The sequence below is a fragment of the Lissotriton helveticus genome, chromosome 2_1 (assembly GCF_964261635.1).
Source record: "Lissotriton helveticus chromosome 2_1, aLisHel1.1, whole genome shotgun sequence".
Taxonomy (NCBI): Eukaryota; Metazoa; Chordata; class Amphibia; order Caudata; family Salamandridae; genus Lissotriton; species Lissotriton helveticus.
In genome coordinates, this window is record NC_136059.1 from 824,155,015 (window position 1) to 824,178,170 (window position 23,156).

The 23,156-nt window shown below is 48.0% G+C and overlaps 1 protein-coding gene across 4 annotated transcripts in view; it reads left to right on the plus strand.

Moving 5' to 3' along the window:
* The window catches only part of DMXL1 (Dmx like 1), a 2,287,446-nt gene that overhangs the window by 208,835 nt on the left and 2,055,455 nt on the right, over positions 1 to 23,156 (plus strand). For all 4 annotated transcript variants that reach the window (XM_078675553.1, XM_078675555.1, XM_078675552.1 and 1 more), the window contains one exon: positions 14,816 to 14,948. In XM_078675553.1, coding sequence (XP_078531679.1) covers positions 14,816 to 14,948 — 133 coding nt within the window. The remainder of the gene's footprint in view (positions 1 to 14,815; positions 14,949 to 23,156) is intronic.

Here is a 23,156-nt window from a genome sequence, read left to right on the forward strand (position 1 = left end):
TCTAGGCTAGCAGGGGCAAACTTCTACACAGACTTTAACACCTACCCCTGCGGCCTCTGCAAAACCCACTTAATTTGGCCTTTGTAGCACTTGATTGCCTTTGGGAGCTAAGCTCGCCCTTTACTTCTGTGGCTAGAGGAGCTTCACTGCTGCTCAATGGGTGCTCCAGAGTGTAGAACAACAGTACTCCCTCCCTTTCCAATCCTATACCCCTGATATGCCACCCACACATCACAATCTCCTGGAGGATCACTTGTCCATACTGTGTGGAGAAGTTCTCACTCTCTTGGCTAAGGGAGTAATAGGCAGGGTGCCAGTATCCGAGATCAGGACTGGATGTTACTCTCGTTATTTTCTATTATCGAAGAAGGATGGTGTTCTTTTCCCCATTCTCAACCTTTACTTTTTGAACTTCTTCCTCCAGAAGGACAAGTTCACAATGCTCACTCTCGTCCAGGTTCTGTCTGCTTTGGATCCAGGTGACTGGATAGTAACGTTTGATCTGCAGGACGCATATTTTCACATCCCCATCCTGCAGACCCACAGATGTTACTTGTGGTTTCAGCTAGGCCAAAAGCACTTTCAGTTGTCTGTGTTACCTTTCGTGTTCACATAGGTGATGGGGGTGGTTGTAGCTCATCCAAGAAGGTTCAGAATACCAGTCTTTAAATACCTTGATCACTGACTCCTGAAAGCATGTTCACCCCAAGCAGTCATAAACCACATCAAGAGGATGGCCAACCTGTTGACATTGTTGACATCAACCTGCCAAAGTCATACCTTACTCCTTCACAGAGGCTTTCTTTTATTGGTGCCATACTGGAGACCGTGTAGTTCAGAGCTATCACTCCACCTCAGCAAGTCCAGGATATTCAGCCTTTTTCCTGGATCTCAGTGAGAGTAACTCTGAGGCTTCTGGGCCTCCTAATCTCCTGCATCTTGCTTGTAGGCCACACCAGGTAGCACAAATAAGCTGTGCTGTGGGATCTGAAGTCTTAGGAAACTTTTCAGAGCCCATACAGGTTTTGAAGGAGCCTGAAAAAGGCCTGTACTGGTGGCTGCTCAACCACAATTAGACCAGGGGGCAGATTCCTCTCCCTACTCCACCCAAAGCTAATGATTGTAGCTGATGCATCGTTGCTAGGGTAGGGAGTTCTTGGCACTGAAAGGGTACCTCCCAACCGTTTAGGGGAAACAGGTGCAGGTTCTCACAGTCCACAAAACCACAATTTAGTACTGCAGCAAACAGGTCGGTGTGGGGTTGTGGGTCATGTGCCAGGAGGCCCTACCACTCTGGAATGGCTGAACGCTCATCCAACATCTGGCAGGATCTTTAAACTCCAAAGTGGATGAACTTTGCTGATGTTACCTGGTGATCACAAATGGCAGTTACACGCAGAGGTGGCACAGGCAATCTTGCAGCAATGGGGAGAACCCTTATTTGCCACCACAGAAAACGTGCAGTTTTAAAACGTTTTTGCGCATTCCCAAGGCAGTCGTTCCTCAGAAACCTCTTCTGTCCGCACTGGTTTGACTCCGGTATGCCTTTACGCTCCTCCTTTTTTTGGCCAGAGTGCTGAAAAAGTTCAGGAGAGACTCACGAACTTAATATGCACTCCTTTCAAACCCATTCACAGTTGTCCTCTTCTCCTGCCTGCTCACAGCTAAAACATCATCACTATAACATCAACCAGCTGAACGATGGAATTCCAGCCCTTGTCTGTGGTTCATCTGTATACATGATCTTCCCAGACACACTTGTTTTCTAGAAAAATTAGATTTTTCTGCCAAAGGTAGTGACACCCTTCCACATAGGTCAGTCCTTCAACTTGAAACTTTTTATGCTCCACCTCACCCCTCAAAAGAGGAGGTGTGGACCCACCGCCTTGACCCCAAGACATCCTAGAGAGTTTTTTTAAGGGTTCGAACCAGACACCATCACCTAGACGATCATCTCTTTGTGGGCTTCTCTGGAGACAAGAAACTGAAAGCGATACAAAAACGCACTATTTCTTAGTGGATTCAACTCTCTATAAAGATCTGATATGTGCTAGCCAAGCAGCAACTTCCAATAGGCTTGCATGCTCATAATTCAAGAGCAAAGGCTGCTACCACTGCACTAGCGCCATGTGTGCCAGTCAAGGACATTTGCTATGATGGTGCATGGGCGTTGCTCTACATTTTTATCAAACACTACTGCCTGGATGGCCAAGTTTGGCGGAATGGGCACTTTGCCGATCTGTCCCACAGGATTTCCTGGTCTGAGAAATCCCACAGACCCACCACCTCAGGAGGGTATGCTTTGGTATCTGTTCACAAGGTGATATATCTGCAGTTTGAAGGTTTTTTTGGGAGTTACTTGGGGGAGTTTTTATTTAAATTATTTAGCGCAAACCTGACCCGAATCTATTCGAATGCTTTACATGAGCACCAGTTGCATTACAGACGGACACATTCATTGTGGTAAGAAGAGGGAAAGTGATTTTCCCAGAATCACAGGATGTTTAACGTTGCTGCCGAGACTCCAACCGGTTTCTTAGTTTGGAGGTCAACCGCTCTAGCCATTAGGCCACATCCTCTTTTTTACTTGCCTTCAGTAACTCCTTTCCTTTTCTGGTAGACACTCTATCTAACTGCAGATTCCTTACTAACCCTCCTTTCTCTACAACATGTGGAATGGTCTCTTATAGTGCATTATTAAAATTCAAATATCAAAGAACTGCTCACTGCTTTATTCTTATTTCTGTCTCTGTGTCTGTGGGCACAGACAGAGATCAGAAAGAAACTGACATCAGATGTGGCTCTTATATTGGCCTGACCACATATCTGGTACCAACGGACCCGATGCAGAGCCTCACAACGCCACCTGTCGATTGCATGAAAGTTTCCATATCAAGTCTGGCATCTGGGGAAATTAACAAGGTGAGGAATCAGTAAAGGTATTACCTTAGACAAGTAATGTGTCCTTCTGACTTAAAAATAGATTAAAAAGCATGTAAGACTAAATGACAGACAAGATGTCCGAAACCACGCTGACTATCTTTGAGAAGCTCCATTGTCTCTTTTCTGAGCGGCGCTCTTTCCTCAGGTATGTAGTCTTAACACAGCAAATGGGCATAGGATTCTCAATGGAATCCAGTCACAAACTGATACAAAGGTGCTAGAATCAGAAAAAAACAAGGAAGACCTTTATTAGTCTATTGTTCTACCAAATGTTACTCCTCTCTGGTGGGAACCATTTTAACCTGAGGACCATCAACAGTGAGGAAGGTCTTGCTCCTGTAGTAATAGATAGATCCCACAATGTACAGAAAGGATTAATGGAAATGTTGACATAATCTGAAGTGCTAATAATTACTCGTGGTGAATTCTGTTCCATCGTAGTTAGTCCGCTAGACCACAACAACAAGGGTTAGGAAGCTTATTCTTATAGTTGTTGCACAAGAGCTAACCAGGGACATCTGTAGGTGAGTAATGACCCCCATGATGAAGCATGCTACAATGTGAGGGTAACTGGTTAGCAACCTCAATAATCCCAGCTGTAAAATAAGACTACATAAAATACTTTGTATTGTAAAGAAATTGCAAAGTTCTGAGTCTAGTGATCCCCCAGTCTCCACATTGTCTTGTGTTTGCCTGTTTTCATCAACCCTAAGGATGATTCTCGTGTGCCTGTGCAGATTCAACACTCAACACTATTTTTCAGTCACTAGTCAAATTTGCAGGATGTCCAGTATGGTGCAGGACTATATTAAGGCATTGATAGCTAAGAGACTTGACAGAAAAGTCAGAGAAAAACACAGTCTGTGGGTTACACCAGTGGTGCTGGTTCCATGCTGGGTACCAAAACTTGCTGTTATTTTACGTATCAACATGGTGTCAACCAGATCACCTAGACAGATGCCTACGCAATACTCTGGGTAGCGTGAGGATCAGCATGGTGCAGCAAGATTTTTTAGCGTGTTATCTGAACAGTGGCTACTGACCGATCATGCTTACACTTAGCACTAATGAGAAAATGGTGCTGGAACTTTACTGCTTAATGTTAGCCATTCCATTTGGGTTGAAACATGCTCCATCGTATTTAACTGGTTTGGAATAGAATACCCTATGGTTTGGAGAACTTTTGTGTCCTCTAACTGTTACTTTAGCGATAGCTGAAAAAACACGTCAGGAGGATTCTGTATGCTCTGCCTAAGTAAAGGATCATGAGCAAAACAAGCTAGTGCCACACTTGTCAGAGCTCAGCGGTTTACCTTGGGCACTGCATTGGTGGAGATGAAATCCAGCAGCTATGAAGGTCATACTCTGTCAGACCTGGACGTTTCCAACACCTAGACCCAGGGGGGGGGCTTTCCAAGAGTTACTGGGTGCTTTGGATTTGTTTAGTGGAATGTCAGGAGATCCGTCACAGGTTCAAGAAGCCTCTGGCTATGGTGGGCCCATTTTAATGCCCTGGAGTGCCTCTCATGTGGGTGCTATTTTGGCACATATAAACCTTTTCCCATCAGCAGCGTCTAACACTGAGTTTTTTCTACTGAGCCTTCAAATAAGCTTCAATTTCTAGGAACTATACTGGACACACAGCTCAAGAAAGCTTTTCTTTCAGCATAGCGAGTGACTAAAGCCTTCTGTTCCAAGGAGATGATGACAGGCAAGACATTAAAATCATTGCTGGGCATAATGTCATTGGTTTATTAGCCTTCTTCAGATTGCGATTGAGGCAAGTGCTAGAGCAACAATAGAGACGAGCAGTGGAGACTAACGACCGGATCCTGGAATGATACAGTATTGGTATCAAGAACGCTCAAACATATTCTACTATGTTGGCTATTCCCGAGCAGTCTCACTGGACACCTTCTGTTCCAACCCACCATAATCAGAATGTCTATGACAATGGATGCACTGATGGAAGGATGGTGAGCTCAGTTGCACAGGCGATCTACAGGAGGCCTCTGTCAGAAAAGGAAAAGACACTCCATGTGAGCACCTTGGAGCTGGTGACCATCAGAGTTGACCAGGAGGCATTCCTGCTGAGACTGGTGGGCCAGCTGTGTAGATCAGTACAGACAAAACAACCTTGATGTTCTAGACTGGCAAACAAGTAAAGTATGAGATCTCCTTCTCTAATGATGTCCAGAAACTGTGGAACTGGGCTACAGTGAACAAGGTAGATATTAGAGTAGAATATCTACCTGAAGTCCAGAACCACGAGGCAGATGCCCTCCGTGTTGGCTTTTCAGACTGCCATGAGCGAGAGCTTCCCCAGGATTAACTGGAGCTGTTTTCCAAAAATAGGGCCTTCCAACTCAAGATCTCGATTTAGTACTACACCAGCAAGTACTGGAAACCAGGACCCATGCATTCTCAATAACACGGCTGAATGTGTTTGTGTATGTCTTTCCGCCATTTTCCCTGATATTCAAAATTCTAAGGACGGCAGGACAGACCACTTTTTAAAATGTCTGATTATCCTGGCATGGCTGCCCCAGTACTGGTACGGGTCCTTCACCACATCCTGGTGTTGCTCAACCTGGCAGCTTTGTTCCTGATCACTTCGATTTTGGTCATCTTGACATCCTGGCTGAATGTAGAGACACTGGCACAAGCAGGAGCAGCTGCTACAAAAATGTGGGGCTGCCAAAGGACTTTATCCTGAATCTATGCAATCCCATCAAATTCTGATGTGTTGACTCATATGTCAGGGTTCACCTGGCAGCAGTCTTCACATTTAGGGGCGGTGACATTATTGCATTTTTCTCCCAAAGAATCACCAAACAATTTACGAGGGCCCATTTTAGTGCTTTCTTTCCTCTGAGGCGCCCCCCCCTGTGCCAGTCGAGTTAGTGTTTAGTCAGAGGTTTCGGAAGGAAACCGCTGGAATATTTTTCATGGATGACTGCTATATTGCTGACTCTCACTTCAATGAAGAAAATTGGAGAGTTGCAAGCATTTACCCTAAAGAAGCTGTACCTCTGTTTTAAAAGGGCAAGGTCTTATTGTGACCCACCCTAAGTTCATACCCAATGTCCTATCAGAATTTCCCGTCATTTGTTGTCCCTTCTTTCTCAATCCATCCATATCAGAAGAAAGATCTTTGTAATTGCTAGCTGTCTGCATATGCATCATGTTCTGCATGGACAAGACTAAAGACTTGTACTTTGGATAACTTTTGTCTCCTTTAGCGACCCAGGCAGGAGTAGAACTACATTACTTTTTGCCACAGTTACGCTAAGGTCCACTTCAAGGTAGAATAAGGCACATTCCACTTGAAGCATGGTGACAGCTGTTCTACGCTGGAGTACCTCTTTGAGTCATTTGCTGCACAGCAACGTTGAAAAGCAGGCATACATTCATCAAGCACTACGACCTGGATGTAAATGTGTCAGCCAACCCTTCAGCGGTTTAAATAGTTCTGCATAACCTGTTTAAAGAAAGGTAAGCCTACTTCCCTCTTTATTTATATTCAGTGCGCTGCTTATGCTGAAGAAGTAATTTGTTACCTACTGGTAACTCCATTTCCAGTAGGTAACTCCATTTCCCAATCGTTGGTATCTTTCATAGATTCATTTGCACCCCTCCCTCCTACATGGACAGAGACTCACTATCATGTATACGTTTCCTTTTTCACTTGTACTATAAAATCTGAGATATGGTGGCATTTGGGGAGTAGTGAACTCAGCACCTCCACAACTTTGGCTAATGTTTGAATTGTTTCAAATTAAGTGGACATGCTGCTTAACAAACACTTTTGTTTGGTCTGTAGCCATTTGAGCACTGTTTACCACTTTTAAAGTTACCAGGTATTCCCATCCTGATAACTGGGAATGATTCAAGCTTGTGAAAAGCAAATTATGCAGCACATCTTTGCACAACAAATGAGTTTTACAAAAAAGTGTAATACATTTTTTATTTTACGGAGATTTATATAGCGCAAATTTGACCCAAATCGTCTATCAGAGCGATTACATAGCACCAGTTGCGTTACATGAGGACACATTCATTTATTTTTTTTCTTAGGCACGGGGAGATTAAGTGATTTGCTCAAAATCACAGGATGTTCAGCGTTGTTGCTGAGACTCAAACGCATTTCTTATCCAGTATTTGGGTGTCTTTCATAGATTCACATGCCTGAATCATTCCCCGTCGTCGAGACGGGAGCCTCCGGTATATAAAAAAGTAATGTCCTAGAGACATACATAGAGAGAATAGGCCTAAAGGTCTCACCTTAGTAGCCTATCCACGTCCTTTTGTAGGAAGGACCAAACAGAGCAGGCCCCAAGGGTCCCACCTTGGTGGCCTATCTGGGTCCTTTTGTAAAAAAGGACCAAATAAAGTGAAACAGCCAATCAGCTACTACCTCCTTCTAGAACCTTCCTGTCAGGAGCCCAAGTCTCTCAGATTTTCTACCGCACGTTGTGCTAGGGAGTCTCCACCTGAGCTCTCCTCAAGAAACTTATTTTCTTCATAAAAACGAATTATTAATCTTTTCAGAGCATGTCTGAAGGTCAGAAGAAAGGTCTGTTCAGGGCCTGTTCTTCCTGCAGCAAGAAGAGGCTTCACATCGACGATAAACATGGTAGATGTTTATATTGTCTTTACCCTCACCACCAGGCCAAGGAATGCAAAATCTGCCGGACCTTCTCTAACAAGACCCTCAAGGACCGGGAAGGTCGACTTCTGTTGTGGCTCAACAGGCTCAAGACCAAGACTGCTGACTTGGCATCAGAAGGTGAGAGTGGGTCCGGAGCGTCCCAATTTTCTTTGAAGAGGCCAAGGGTTTCTTCCCCTAGCCCCACAGACACCCCTCCTATGAAGACTTCTAAAAAGTCCTCAGAGGGCAAGCCATCTGTGTCTGTCAAGGACCCGCCTGTCTCCAGGAAGGTGCCACTGGTCCTGGCGACGACGACGACATCTACGGTGCTTTCAGCACAGAAAACTGTCTCGACGTCGACGACGACAGTGTCGACGACGACGGCATCGTCGGCCTACTCCTCGACCACGAGGATGACGCCTTCGTCGTCGTCGAGCAGACCTACGTCGTCGACCATTCCGGTCACTCCGTCGACGACGACAACATCGTCGACGACGAGACCATCGTCGAAGTCATCGACGACGACGACCCCGTCGACGAAGTCGGCACCGTCGACGAAACAAATCTCGTCGACGAAGATCATCCCGTCGACGATGGGTAAACCGTCGACGGCGAGTGCACCGTCGACGGTGGGGACCTTACTGTCGACGAAGCTGCTGTCGATGAAGACATCGTCGTCACAACCACCGTCGACGACGACGAACTTCTCGTCGACGAAGATGCCTACCAAGGCACCGTCGACTCCAGCATTGCCATCTACAGGACCATGGAAGGAGTCTGCACTCCTATCCCATGCTATGGATGCCTTTCCACCGCAAGTGAGCCACGTCATGGTAAAAATTACTAAAAAGCCAATTATGCCGAGTCAGACGTCACCAGGCAGGATACAACAACTACCACCTGCCTGTATACTACAAGGTCAGGAGTCGGACGAGGACTCCTTTACGCAAGCTACTAGCCCGTCGGATCTAGTGCTGAAATGTCAAACCACAGATGAGGAGCCGGAAGAGGAGGAAGACCTTCCTGAACAACAGGTCCACCCTCCGCCTCAGTCTCAGGTTACTCCTATGGTGTGCCTTCCGGCTTCTATAGTCTCGGACCTGCAATACCTTATTAAGGATTATAAGGAAAGGTTCCCGGAGAAGCATTCCGCGTCAACACCAGCACAGGCGCCAACACCTTCTTCTCGCCATAGACCCACTCCTCTGGTCATTCCACAGACACAGGTGCCCATTCAAACTGTTTCCTCATCTGAGGAAGAAGAACGAGAACAAGAGGAAGGGGAAGTGGATGACGACCAATCGGACCCTGACGCTGATCAAGACTATGTGGCACACTCTCCAGCCTCTCCAGCTCCACAGACTTCGGAGTCTCCACCTGCAGACATCGGTGGCTTTCACAACATCATGGAGCGGGCTGCCAAGAGATTCCACATGTCCATGGAATCTCAGGAGACAGAATGTTTCCTTTATGACTTTAAGGAACCCACAAAGAAAATTTCAAGGTCGATACCAATTATTGAATACATCTGGAAGCAGGGCAAGCAAATCATGCAATCACCCGCTTCTGTACAGGTGGTGGTGCCCAGGCTTGATAAGAAATATAAAGCCACATCAACGGCGCCGGTATGCCTGACTGGTCACCCCAAACCAGATTCCGTAGTGACTCAGGCGGCGCAGAAGAACTCAAGGAATCCGGCCTCGCCTTTATCGACGCCACCGGATAAAGAGGGTAAAAAACTGGATGCCGTGGGCAAACGGTTTACGACCACATCAGCTATGACTGTTAAAGTGGCTAATTCTATTGCTCTACTTGGCCGTTATAATCGCCAACTATGGGCGGACATTGCGCCCTATCTGTCAAATCTGCCGGAAGATGTCAGAGAAGAGGCACATTCACTTCTTTTGGAGGGACAAACCTCTGCCTCAGAAATTATCGACTGTGCCATTGATGCCGCCATGACTGGCTTTCGGCAACTGGCGGGAGCTGCAGTCCTGAGGCGACAGGGCTGGCTCAAGGCCACCACTTTCCGCCAGGAGGTGCAAACCAGGATCTTGGACATGCCTTACGATGGCCAGCATCTGTTTGGTGAACAAATTGATACGGCCCTTACCACCATTAAAAAGGACACAGATACCGCCAAGGCTTTGGGTACTCTACAATTTCGGTCCCAGTCCTTTCGTGGCCAAAGGGGAAGAGGACAACCTTCATACAAAGGTTCCTTTCAGAATCGGTCTTCGTACTCGTATTCACAGTCCAAGCCGCAATTTCAACAGCGACAACCCCAACAGGGAAGGCAGTCTTCCTATGGCAGATCCAATTACAAAGGAAAGGGACAAAAACGGTCTGCTGGCAACAGACAATGACTTGTCTCCCTGGCTAGCCCCTCCACCACTACATTCTTTAAGACTTGGAGGGAAACTAACATACTTCCTACGAAATTGGCAATCCATAACGACGGATCGTTGGGTTCTCCAACTCATTCGTTTTGGACATTCCCTAGAATTCACCTCTACTCCCCCAACAACACCTCCGTGCCACCGTTCGCACAGGCACCTGCGATTACTTCTTCAGGAAATAACTTCTATGTTGCAGAAGGGAGCGATAGAGAAAGTTCCACGGGCCCACATGAATCAAGGTTTCTACTCCCACTTCTTCCTAATCCACCAAAAAGGAAAGAAGTGGAGACCGATCCTGGATCTCAGGGCACTCAACGTGTTCCTAAAGAAACAATCGTTCCGTATGGTGACTTTGCAAGAAATCCTGGGTCTTCTGGAGGAAGGGGACTACATGACGTCTTTAGACCTTCAGGACGCCTACTACCATATACCTATTCTCAAAGGACACAGAAAGTTCCTCAGGTTTGCGGTGGCAGGACACCACTACCAATTTCGTGTCCTTCCATTCGGTCTCAAATCGGCCCCGAGGATATTTACGAAATGCCTGTCTCCAGTGGCAGCGTTCCTTCGTCAGCAAGGCCACCAGGTGTTTCCATACCTAGACGACTGGTTGGTGAAGGCACCGACGGAGGCCGGCGCAGCCTCATCCTCCAGCGCCTGTCTGGATATTTTCCACCACCTGGGACTGACCCTCAACGCCGCAAAGTCGGTTCTGGAACCCAACAGAGTCATCACGTTCCTTGGAGCAACTCTGGATACGGAGCGGGTCAGAGCTTTCCCCTCTCGGGAGAGAAAGAACAAACTCATCTCCTTAGCCAAGGCAGTGGCTTCGAGGAAGACTCTCCCAGTCCGCACGTTCAAGTCCCTCCTTGGGATGATGTCTTCATGCATACTGCTCATTCCGCACTGCCGTCTGAAAATGCGTCCTCTTCAGGAAGCACTAACAAGACAATGGACGCAAGCCACAGGTTCTTTCGAGGACCGCATACGAGTCACTCGACCCATTATCAACCATTTGCAATGGTGGATGTCACTCCGCCATCTGTCGAAGGGTTTGCCATTCCTACTCCCAGCGGAGCCGCATGTAATAACTACGGATGCGTCACTGGAAGGCTGGGGGGCAGTCCTCCAGGAACTACAAATCAATGGGAAATGGACGACACAAGAAACAAGACTGCATATCAATCTGTTGGAATTACGAGCAGTTTTCCTAGCTCTCCAATCGTTTCTCCCACGCATTCGTCAATCCCCGGTGCTCGTCAGGACGGACAACACCACGACGATGCATTACCTGAACAAACAGGGGGGGACACGTTCGATCTCATTATCAAGAGAATCGCAAAGAATTTGGAATTGGCTTCTACTACACAGCATAGAATTAAAAGCGGAGTATGTCCCGGGCAAGGACAACGTTTTGGCGGACGCACTGAGCAGAGAGACGTCTCCTTCCCACGAATGGGAATTGGACATGGAGGTGCTGAACCATATCTTCGAGGAGTGGGGCACTCCCGCCATAGACCTCTTTGCCACCAGAGAGAACGCCAAATGCCCAAGCTTCGCAAGCAGGCATCACCACTCAGGAACCCTCGGGAATGCATTTTCCATCGCATGGCGCAACGTCTTTGCGTACGCCTTTCCGCCATTCCCACTAATACCCAGGGTCCTCAGAAAGATGAAATCGGAACCCTGCACTCTGATCCTCATTGCTCCAGCCTGGCCGAGGCAGCACTGGTTCACGGAACTTCATCGCCTATCTGCCCGGCCTCCTCTTCGCCTGAAGCAGTTTCCGGCCCTGATCACGATGTCTCAAGGGCAGGTTCTCCACCCGAACCTGAGCTCTCTGAAATTGTCAGCCTGGCTCCTGAATACCGCGAGTTCAGCCACCTGAGCATCCCGTAGGATTGCAGAGATGTCCTTGCAAAAGCTAGAGCTGTCAGCACTAACAAAACATACTCACTAAAATGGAAGCGATTCTGTTCCTGGTGTGTGGATCATGGCTTGCATCCCTTCCATGCCACTCCACAACAGCTGCTGCCATACTTGTTACATCTTGCGCAATCAGGCCTTGCGCATACATCCATCAAAGTGCATCTTGCAGCAATTTCAAGGTTCACGAGAACGGCTACGGGCCCTTCTTTGTGGGCGGACAGACTCATCAACAATTCCTGAAAGGTTTATATAGGTCCTTTCCACGACCGCGACCTGTTCCTCCATCGTGGCACCTGAATGTGGTTCTTCATCAACTAATGAAGCATCCCTTCGAACCCATCCATAAGGCAGACATCAAGTTCCTATCTTGGAAAACGGCCCTCCTCCTGGCACTAACCTCTGCTAGAAGGGTCAGTGAATTGCAGGCTCTATCTGTTCAGGATCCTTTCCTTCAATTTCGAGAGGACAGAGTAATTCTGAGGACTAACCCTCGTTTCATTCCAAAAGTCCCCTCGGACTTCCATCTTAACGAACCAGTGGTGCTTAGATCGTTCTTTCCGAATCCTACCACGGCAGCCGAAAGAACTCTACATTCTCTAGATCTGAAGAGGTGCCTTAAATTCTACATTGATAAGACACGACACTTTCGAAAGTCAACACAGCTCTTTATTGCCTTTAGTAGACCAAGACTGGGCATGCCCCTGACGAAGCAGAGCATCTCAAGATGGATCTCTTCTGCGATCACCTTTTGTCACGACAAGGCTGGGCGACCTTTAGACTCACGTGTTAAAGCTCATTCGACTAGAGCCATGTCCACATCGGCAGCGTTGTTCGCTGGAGTGCCGATATTGGACATTTCAGAGCGGCGACGTGGAAGTCCCCGCACACCTTCACCAGGCACTACTGCCTGGATACTGAGCTGATGAAGGATGCAGCAGTGGGCCGAGCAGTGCTTCGCCATCTATTTCAGTAAGGTGAGCCCTACTACATCCCTCCATCCTTTACGGGTATGCACATTCTCTTATTGTATGTATATTGCATTGCATTTTGTGATTTATGGTCATGTGATATGCTTTATCTACATGCTTGTACCTGATGTTCACACAGAATGTGCTTTATGTATTGCTCGCTACTCTGATTCAGGCATGTGAATCTATGAAAGACACCCAAATACTGGATAAGAAATGCGTTACTTACCTGTAACTGCAGTTATCCAGTATTAGTGTCTTTCATAGATTCACATGCACCCTCCCGCCTCCCCTGGCAGGGCTCACCTTTCTCTCTAAGGAGTTTACGCCTAACTAGCTTGGTGCGTACGAAAATCTGAGAGACTTGGGCTCCTGACAGGAAGGTTCTAGAAGGAGGTAGTAGCTGATTGGCTGTTTCACTTTATTTGGTCCTTTTTTACAAAAGGACCCAGATAGGCCACCAAGGTGGGACCCTTGGGGCCTGCTCTGTTTGGTCCTTCCTACAAAAGGACGTGGATAGGCTACTAAGGTGAGACCTTTAGGCCTATTCTCTCTATGTATGTCTCTAGGACATTACTTTTTTATATACCGGAGGCTCCCGTCTCGACGACGGGGAATGATTCAGGCATGTGAATCTATGAAAGACACTAATACTGGATAACTGCAGTTACAGGTAAGTAACGCATTTCTTCCCCAGATTCGAGGACGACTGCCCTAGCCGTTAGGCCGACTCCTCTCCCTATCAAGTCATATGTTATGTAGGTTTCCCACTGGGAAGTACTTTTAGATTCAAGACATAGGACCTTAAAAAGAGATGTACCCTATTAGTAGGTTTTCTTAGGTCTGAGTGCCTTGTTACAAAAAAAATGCAACTTTGAGAACATGGATTCGTACTAATATTAAAGTGCTGCATGCAAAAGCTCTTCCACCAGCCATAGCATGAGGATGTTTGCAATATCGAGGCAACATTGTCCTCTCTGTAAATGGCTAATTGCAGTATTGAACTACAGAAGGTGCGCAACACTTTTAACCATTTAATACAAGAAATTGTCTCACATGGTATTGCCATGTTATGTGGCAGAAGATGTAGTATGTGATGTGTATGGCAAATTAAGTGGAAAACATCAGTTTTCCAGTGGCTTGTCTGCAGCAATTAGCCATAGCACACGGAATGAGGATATCCAGCAAATCAAGGACCGGGTTCTACATCCAAGTTTCTACACTGAATTTTGACATTCTACTAAATTCTTTCCTTATGAGCACAAGTGTACGACAAGTGTGTGAAATGTGGTATTTGATGCACATGAAAACGAGTAAATCATCTAATATGCCCCAAAATAGGCTATCTTCATCACTTTGTATACTGGTTCCTTCATATGAGATTAAGCTTAATCTATCTAGACTATTGTCTACTCATTTTGAATCTTTGCATAGTCGCACATTGCAATATTTAGCCTGAAAAGTATTATTTTAGTGGCCATCACTGGTTCACAGTGTAGAAAGATATATACTTTATTCCTGGACAAATCCTGTTATTTAAAAGTAAGTAATAGTGATATTGGGAATCAACTGGCATTGCGTCATATCTCAGAATTTCATGTATGCTAGAATGCCAATTCAAAGTTTGCTTTCAGAAGTAAGACTCGGCAAAAGAAATAGCTCTGCAGTGTAGAAGAAAACTGAAAACATGTTAAAAATGTTTTTGACATTTCAGCTGACTAGGGGGGAAGAATTTTAGCTGCTCATACCTGCCAGCTATTGATATAAGGAGCTTTTCTTTACCCTCTTCAGGTTAATCATATGACCTTCCTTTGTCCCTTGTTGTAGTACTTGATATTTCGTTTATTGTGTTTTTTTCTGTGTTGACTTGATGTTTGAAAGTTCATTTATGTTTTTCCATTTGTGTCAATCTTGTTATTTCTTAGGCAGTCGCCTCTTGACTGGTTCCACTCGCCTGCAACTTTGGTCCAATATGTGTTTAAATGTTTTGTCTGAAGAGGAGAACGATGCGAAAGCAGATTTTAGCTTTGGAGACTGGAGGTGCATATGGCAATGCAAGTAAGTCAACTGTTGTATATTTCAAACAGCGCTCAAGAATTTACCACCTTTATTATCTGCTTTGGAAGTGTACATAAATGTTGTATTCTCACAATATTGGGCACATCCAAGATATAACTTAAAGCTAGTTTGTTGAGCAAAAGTCACCATTGACTGGTACTTGGTAATATTGTTTAGATCTAGAGTTGTTGTTAGGTCTCACCTAGACAGTATCTGCGCTGTATCTTTGAGACACATGCTGTATTCAGGTATGGATTTTAAACTCCGCCCACATTTTTTACTGGCTGATATGACTGTCCTTTGTAAATGTTGGCTTTTGATTTGTTAATAGGCTTATTAGTCCCTCTTTAGTAACTCCCTGTCTTCTGTTGTTACCTCCCATCAGGACTGGTCTTTTTATTACGTGTTGTTGCTCGGTATGTTTTATTTACAGTCTGTCAGCACTTTTTTCTTAAATGACTTCTGCCTGCCTGCAGCACATGCTCTCCTGCAACCACTTGTTTTCTTCTACCAAGGGGTATGCCTTTTGTTTTACCGCTGCCAAGGTGCAAAAGAAGCTGCATGATGCGAGGGGGCCATTGTGCACCCTAAATTTATTTTTCCACAACGCAAACCATGCTTTTTTTAAACACGGTGCCTGCTTTTTTTTTTGTAAACATTTTTTTCCCCCCTGAACGCATGGCTCGCAGCCAGTCATCCCTGTCCGGTCCCCAGGCGTCGCACTTAATGTTGCCTCATGGCACCCGCTTTTACAATACTGGTGCACACATTTAACAGTAGCGCCCATTGCTTGCGGTAAATTATGTGGCAAAGAAAGGCAAATTACACTGCATAATGCTGCACATTTTATGATACTATCACTTTATTATTTTGTGGTTTTTAAACTCGTTAACATTTTCTCTCGCATCCCGCCATCCCCATCCCCATCCTGCCCTGGGCGCCACTCTTAATGTTTCAGCACTGGGCCCACTTTTACTTTAACAATGGCAGCGCATCACGCTTTAACATTAGCGGCTGCAAGAATTGTTCATTAAGCTCTAGGAAGTTCAGCAGAGGAGACTGAATGAGGCTGTATACCTCCGATTCATGGACAAAAACAGTCCAACCGACTTCCTTACTTAGTCAGGATTTACTTGCATCCAAAGTCAACAGTTTAAGGGATGGCTGTCTGGGGGGATGCGAAATACGGCCAGCGAGGAGACGGTGCTGCGAAAAGGCCTACTGCAGGGGAGAGCACGATAGAGACAGGTCTTATTAAAGCCTGCTACCCAACACTCAGAGCAGGGAGGGTGTAGTATCTTACTACAAATACACACAGACACAGGCTTGTGTATTCTCAGCTCTTTATTCCGACATCCATCTCATTCCCCGTCCCTACTCTAACTGCCCCTTCCTGTCCTGTCCCCACCTCTTCCCCTCTGCCCACCTAGCTCCGCCCACCCCAGCTACTGGACTGCTAACTTCTTTACATCTCCCCCTTTCTTAATAAAGTAACAAATGAAGTAGAGATTAGTCCATCTCTGCGATCAGTCTCTTGGGAGGCTGCACGTGACGGCGGGGTCCCGCCGGTGCGGACACGGCGCCTTCAGTTGAGGGTTCCTTTACAGGTGAATGTCCGGTATCGGGTGCAACAGATTCAGGGTTGTCCCGGTTTTCAGGCACTGGGACTGCAGTGGTGCCTTCTTGAACTTCAGAGGAGCACTTCTTGAAATGAGAAGCGTTGCGGGTGACTCTCCGTGTTTCGGATTCCGCTGTCACCATAGTGCCCTTTTGTTGGGTAATTGTTAGAGGCTCATCCTTGAAACGACAATCAGTCTTTTGGCGTTGTTCCTGTCTGACAACGACTCTGTCGCCTTCCTTCAAGGAGGGGGACCGGGCTCTTCGTTTGTGGTCCGCATACTCCTTCATTTTGTCTTTGCGGTGCCGATCTGTTACAGCCATTTCTCTGTGTTGTTGATCCGACAGAGGCTTTCTCAGTGCGCCGTCCCATGTGGGGATCCGATTCCTCATTGTCCTCCCGAGCATGAGCGTCGCAGGGCATTGGCCCGTTGTGGAGTGGGGAGTGGTTCTGTAGGCACTAAGGACCTCGTTCAGTGCTGACTGAAGATCTTTCTTCTCGGCCGTGGCTTGTTGGAATGCTCTCTTAATGGTGGACATGAATCTTTCCACAGTGCCGTTGGCTTGGGGCCAGAGTGGCGTGACTTTGCGATGTTGAAAGTCCATGTGTTTCGCGAAGTCGCTGAATTCATGACTATTGAATGGGGGCCCGTTGTCCGTCTTGATGACCCTGGGGACACCCCAAGTCGCGAAGACTTCTTCAAGTACCTTGAGGGTGCAGGCGGCACTGGTGGATGATATGAACTGAGCCACTGGGAACCTGGAGTATTCATCCAGGATGACGACTACGTACTTCCCGGATTGCAGGGGGCCATAAAAGTCCATGGCAACTTCTTGCCATACCCCATCAGGCAATGGGGTCATCTGTAGAGGTGCAGGTGGATTACTGTGGCTGGTCAGTTGACATGGGTGACAGTCTTTCAACGTGTCTTCAACCATCTGGTCGAGTGCTGGGAACCAGACACGTTCTCTCAGGGCTCTTTTGGTGGAAACGACTCCTCGATGGCCTTCGTGGGCCAAGTCGATTACTCCTTGTCTCAGTGTCGCTGGTATAACTAGTCTGTGATCTCTGAGGAGGAGGTCGTCACCAGTTACAGAGAGTTCATCGGAGACATGTCGGAAGGCTTGGAGTTCTTTCTTGACAGCAGGGCTTTCCTCTTCCTCCTGCGGGTGGTATCTCCATTTGTTGGTTCGGGTGCGCTTTATTACTGCTTGTAGGATGTTGTCTTGATTGGTCGCTTCCCGAATGGCGTGCATGGGGATGGCTGGTGGACGAGCATGATTAGCCACAAAGTGAATATATTCTTCCGCGATGGAGGGCGCAGTCTCTGATGAGTCTCGGGGGTGGCGGGACATATAGTCAGCTGGATTCTCATCCTTCCCCGGTTTGTGAATGATCGAGAACGTGTACTCTTGCAGCCGCAAGCCCCACCTTTCGATCCTGGGGGGCATCTTGCACTTGGGATTCCCATAGATCGTGACAAGTGCCTGATGGTCGGTTATGAGTGTGAAGTGTTTCCCGAATATGAAGATGTGGAAGTGTTCGCACGCCCACAAGACGGCCAGGCTCTCCTTCTCCGGTTGGGAGTATCGTTTCTCAGGGTCAGTTAGGCTCCGACTGGCATAGGCGATGATCCTCCTCTGATCCGACTCATGGTCGTACTGTGCCAGGATGGCCCCTAAGCCCACGGGGCTTGCGTCCACAGTGATTTCCGTTTTCCTCTTAGGATTGAAATAGGAGAGGCACTTGGCTGATTCCACGGCTCATTTGATGTCCTTGAAGGCACGCTCACACTCCGGGGTCCACATAAATTGCGCGCCAGCTTTCGTGAGGAGCCTCAGTGGGTGACTTACGGTGGCATAGTCACGAATGTAGCGGGCGCAGTAGCTTGCCATCCCAAGGAAGGAACGCAGGTCGTTGACGTCCGCCGGACTCTTGGTGTTGTTGAGCGTGGCGATCTTGTCCGGGTCTGGTTTCATGCCACTCGCTGAGAAGATGTGTCCGAAGAATTTCAGGGTCGACTGATGAAATTCACATTTATCCTTGTTGAGGGTCAACCCAGCTTCCATCAGAGCGAGGCAGACACGATCGAGGGCGGTGTCATGCTCTTGCGTGTCCGAACCGTAGACCAAGATATCGTCGCTGTAATTGAGGGCGTTAGGGATGTGGTGGATGACGAGACGTATGGCCTCCTGGAAGATCTCGGCGGCCGATGAAACGCCAAAACTGAGCCGTTTGTAGCGGAATAGACCAAGATGGGTGGCAAACGTCGTGATGGGGCGAGAACAGTCGTCCAGCTCGAGCTGATGGTAGCCCTTGTTCAGGTCCAGTTTAGAGAACACGGTTGCCCCGTTGAGCGCCGTGATCACGTCGCTCAGGAGTGGGCCCGGGTGTGTCTCCCTCTCGATGGCCGTGTTCGGCAGACGCATGTCCACACAGAGACTGACTTTGTTTTGGGACCCCTTCTTGGGGACGATAACCACCGGGGACACCCAGGGAGTGGGGCCCGCAGTGCGCTCAATGATGTCGGCGTCCAAAAGTTCTTGCAGTTCACATTCAACCGCGGATTGCAAGTGAAATGGCACTCTTCGCGGGTGTTGAGCCACCGGTTTGATTTGCTCGTTGATATGCAGATGGATTTGACGGCCTTTCAGTTTTCCCAAACCTCGGAAGAGGGAAGGGAATTTTCCAGCGCAGTCTGAAATGTCATGGACGTTGAAGAGGATGTGCACCAACTGAAGACGTTCAGCTGTGGGGAGACTCAGCAGACAGTCGGCCTCAGGTCCTTTAATGACGTGGATAACTGCTGGGATGGAAAGTTTGCCATGCGTCAGGGTAGTTTCAAACTTGCCCAGGCATTGGAGAGGTTTCTTCGCCATCCAGGTGTAGACGCGGACGGGCGCAAAATGCAAACGTGGTTTGGGGTCCATTCGGTCATGTTCGGCAACTGATATGTAGTTGAGCGATGCTCCGCTGTCCATCATGAACTTGGCGGCGTGGTTGCCCACTTTGATGTTGAGACGTGGATAGCGTTTGAACTGATCATGGTCAGCAAAGTTGACATATTCGGTGGTGTATGACGACTGCCTGGATGAGGACGATCTTGAGTCTCTTGACGGAGAACAACGGTCCCACCTGGAGCGTCGAGAGTCGTGGCTGGAGTGTGAGGACGTGGGAGATCTAGGAGGCTCTTCCTGAACCGCTCTAATGTGATGACGCTTGGCCTCCGATCGTGAGGGTCGCTGCGACCCATCTTGTCTGTCACTGTCGTTGCGTTTTTCTTTGTGGTAATCCCCACACATGGCCTCAAAGTGGTTGGACCGTCCACATTTTCTGCACCGTTGGCCCATGGCAGGGCAGGAGTCGATGTGAGGGTAGTCGTATCCACACCTGAAACATCGCCTCGTGCGTTCAGGTCGGCGATCTCTCCTTTCGGATACTTTCCTTCCGTAGTCCGGGCGTCGCCTGGGCGAGTACTTGGAGCGCCGTGATCTGTCTCGTGGGTGACGTCTGCCGCTGTCGCGCCGATCCTGTCGCCCTTGTCGTCGTTCAGTGACACGGTTGGCGTGTTCACGTCTGGTACCGGGTCCGGTTTCAATTTCCGCCGCGTTTTCTTCAGCCTGGTCGTATAGTCGGGAGTTCTCTTCGATTTCTGCTAGTTCCTGTGGTTTTCTTAGTAACCGCCGTCTCAGCGATTCCGAGTGACACCCAGTGATTATTTGAGATTTGATGGCGGCATCCGGCGAGAAGTTTGTAAAATCACAATGTTGGGACTGTCGTCGCAGTCGATGTATGAAGGAGCTCAGTGGTTCTTCCTTTCCCTGGCGCTGCTGGTGAAATTTGTGTCTCTCATAGTCGACGTTTCTCTTATGCAGGAAACGGTTGTTTAGAACGTCTCTTACTTTGGCATAGGTGTCACCATCTGTGGCCGGGATCTCTCGCACGATCTTGCTTAGCTCGCGCCCTCCTAGATTGCGAAGGGCTATTATCTTGTCTTTGTCTGGTTCTATTTTGGACCCTTCAATGTAGTCCTCAAAGTCCTCTAGCCATTCTTGCCATTTCAGGCCCATGCTACTTCCTGTTGTGACTGACAATGGCTCCGGGGCTCGCAGGTGTGTGCCTCCCTTGACTTCATTATGCGCGGGAGGGTTAGACATCTTGGCGGTGAGTTTTGGCGCCTACTTCTGCGTCTTGCGTCAGTGACGGGCGTGTGTTTTCACGGTTTGTTTCCTTGTAGTTATCAATGCTTGTTTGCTTGGCGATGCTCGTTCTTTTGCCAGTGCTTGTTTTATTTCTATCGCCAATGCTTGCTTTATTTTTATCGCCAGTGCTTGTTCACTTTGCTTAATGCCTGACTTCAAAATGGCCGTCTATATTTTCCACAGGGAGGATGTCCCAGAAGTCGCCTGACTCAAAGATGGCCGCCCCCTCTGTAACACACGAGGTTTTCTCTCTCACTTCAGACGCCCACACACCCAGGGCTGCTGGACTCACAGGTACGAGTGGCTGCAGTTTTTCTTTGGTACTCAGAGGTGGTTTGGGGTCTTCCGCCGCTCAGCGCGACCTTTAAATTGTACTCGCCGCCCTGATGCTAAGCCTCACGCATCAGGCGGTCGGAGTTTATTTTCCGGCGGTGTCGGTGCTGGCTGGGGCGCTCTGCCGCTTGCTTGCGCGGCGATTCTTTCGCCTGCGCAGGGCCTTGAGGAGTGAAGGGGCAATGTCGGAGTGGGCTCCCGACTGTCACTCACGGTTTGGTTGTGTCTTCGCGCCCTTGGGTCTCGCGCTTTCAGCTCGACCGGCTCCTTTTCTTTCAGCGCTTTCACTCAGCGCTCTTTTCATTCACCGCTCTTCTCCTTCTTGGCGCTCTCGAGGGTCGCTGGGTCACTCTTGGGGGCCTCCCTTTTGGCGCCGTCGGATCACGGTCGCAGCGGAGCTCAGGATGCTCCACGCTGCGGGACGGGGTTCGTTTTGGCGGGTTTGCTGCAGGGATCCCGCCCTTCGTCGCCAGTTGTAGTATCTTACTACAAATACACACAGACACAGGCTTGTGTATTCTCAGCTCTTTATTCCGACATCCATCTCATTCCCCGTCCCTACTCTAACTGCCCCTTCCTGTCCTGTCCCCACCTCTTCCCCTCTGCCCACCTAGCTCCGCCCACCCCAGCTACTGGACTGCTAACTTCTTTACAGAGGGCACTCTTGCCAGACTCTAAACACAAGCAGCGGGAAAGGGAGTAAATTATATGCATGTGTGTACAGTGTTGTGTGCGCTTCGAACTGGTATAAAGTGCTATATCAATGCAACTGAAACGTTACAACCGTCTTTGTGCTGTCACAGGCGCCCACTGGCATACGAGGGGCAGGCGAAGCTCGTCCAAGACAATGTTCACACATACTCAGTGGACTCAGAGTTAAAAAGAAGCACAGAAGGCTGCTGAAGGCCCTACAACTGCAAACAAATCAGCAGCTGATTCACCCTCAACCACAATATCAAAGATACAACCACTTTGCCGTATTAAATGTTTTGGTTATCCTCCTCAACTTGATTTGCTACACTAGCATTATCCTCCTGTTCCACACTACGCATTTGTTTGTTCTATCGCCCTCATCAAGTTTGCTACAATTCTACACTATGCGTTATCATCCTCGCTATGCCTTCTCCTGCTTCTCTCAACCATCCTTTCCTCTGTACCACGCTTATAGTCTTTTCTTCCATCTTCACTCCAAAGCACTGCCCTACTTCCTGATGCTGGAATCTCTCACTACTCCCCCTGCCTCTTCATTAGAAGCGTCCTCATCTGAACCTCCTTTCAGCCCAGAACAGCATTATCCTAAATGCCCCTTTTCAGCTTTTCTCCCTCCAATGACTTGTCCTCCTCTCATCCACCTGTCTTCCTTCAAAGTATGATTTTTGTTGGCTCCTGGTAAATGTGTGTTCCTCTGTAGCATCTTCTTGGTCATTGTCTCCTCTCCTCTCCACTTCTCTTCAGGGCTTCCCATTTAGGCTGCCACTCTATAAGCAGGAGCACAAAAATATCAATGGGCAAGGTCTGAACCTGCGGTCACACTGCACACACAATACATTTGTAGGCTATTTTAGTCACGTTGAAGCCTTGGCCAGCGGCTCTATGTGAAACTTCAAATGAAGATTTTCATACGCAGCACAGCACTGCTGGCAGCAGAGGGGGAAGGCACGGATGGCGGCAGGCTTGCGCTACACTGACAATTCCCAGGAGAAGCCAAGGAACAGCTAAGGGGAAAAGCAGGCTGATAGTGGATTGCTCAGTAGGTTACCGAGGCAGGGTCTGCTGGTGGTAGAGAAGTGTATCAAACAAATTGCTACAGCCAAGAAAAAAGTACAAGGACGTTCCTTGCATAAGACCATGCACGAGGAGTGGGAAGAGTTAATTTGACATCAGAAAGCCTGTAACAAAAATGTGAGACATAACTGTGGCAGAAAGCAGCAGTCTAAGGTTCTTCATTATGTATCCACAGGCAACAAGGTACACAGACACTTACATTATTTATAAGATTGTATACCTCCTAATCATGGACAAAAACAGTCCAACCGACTTCCTTCCTTACTTAGT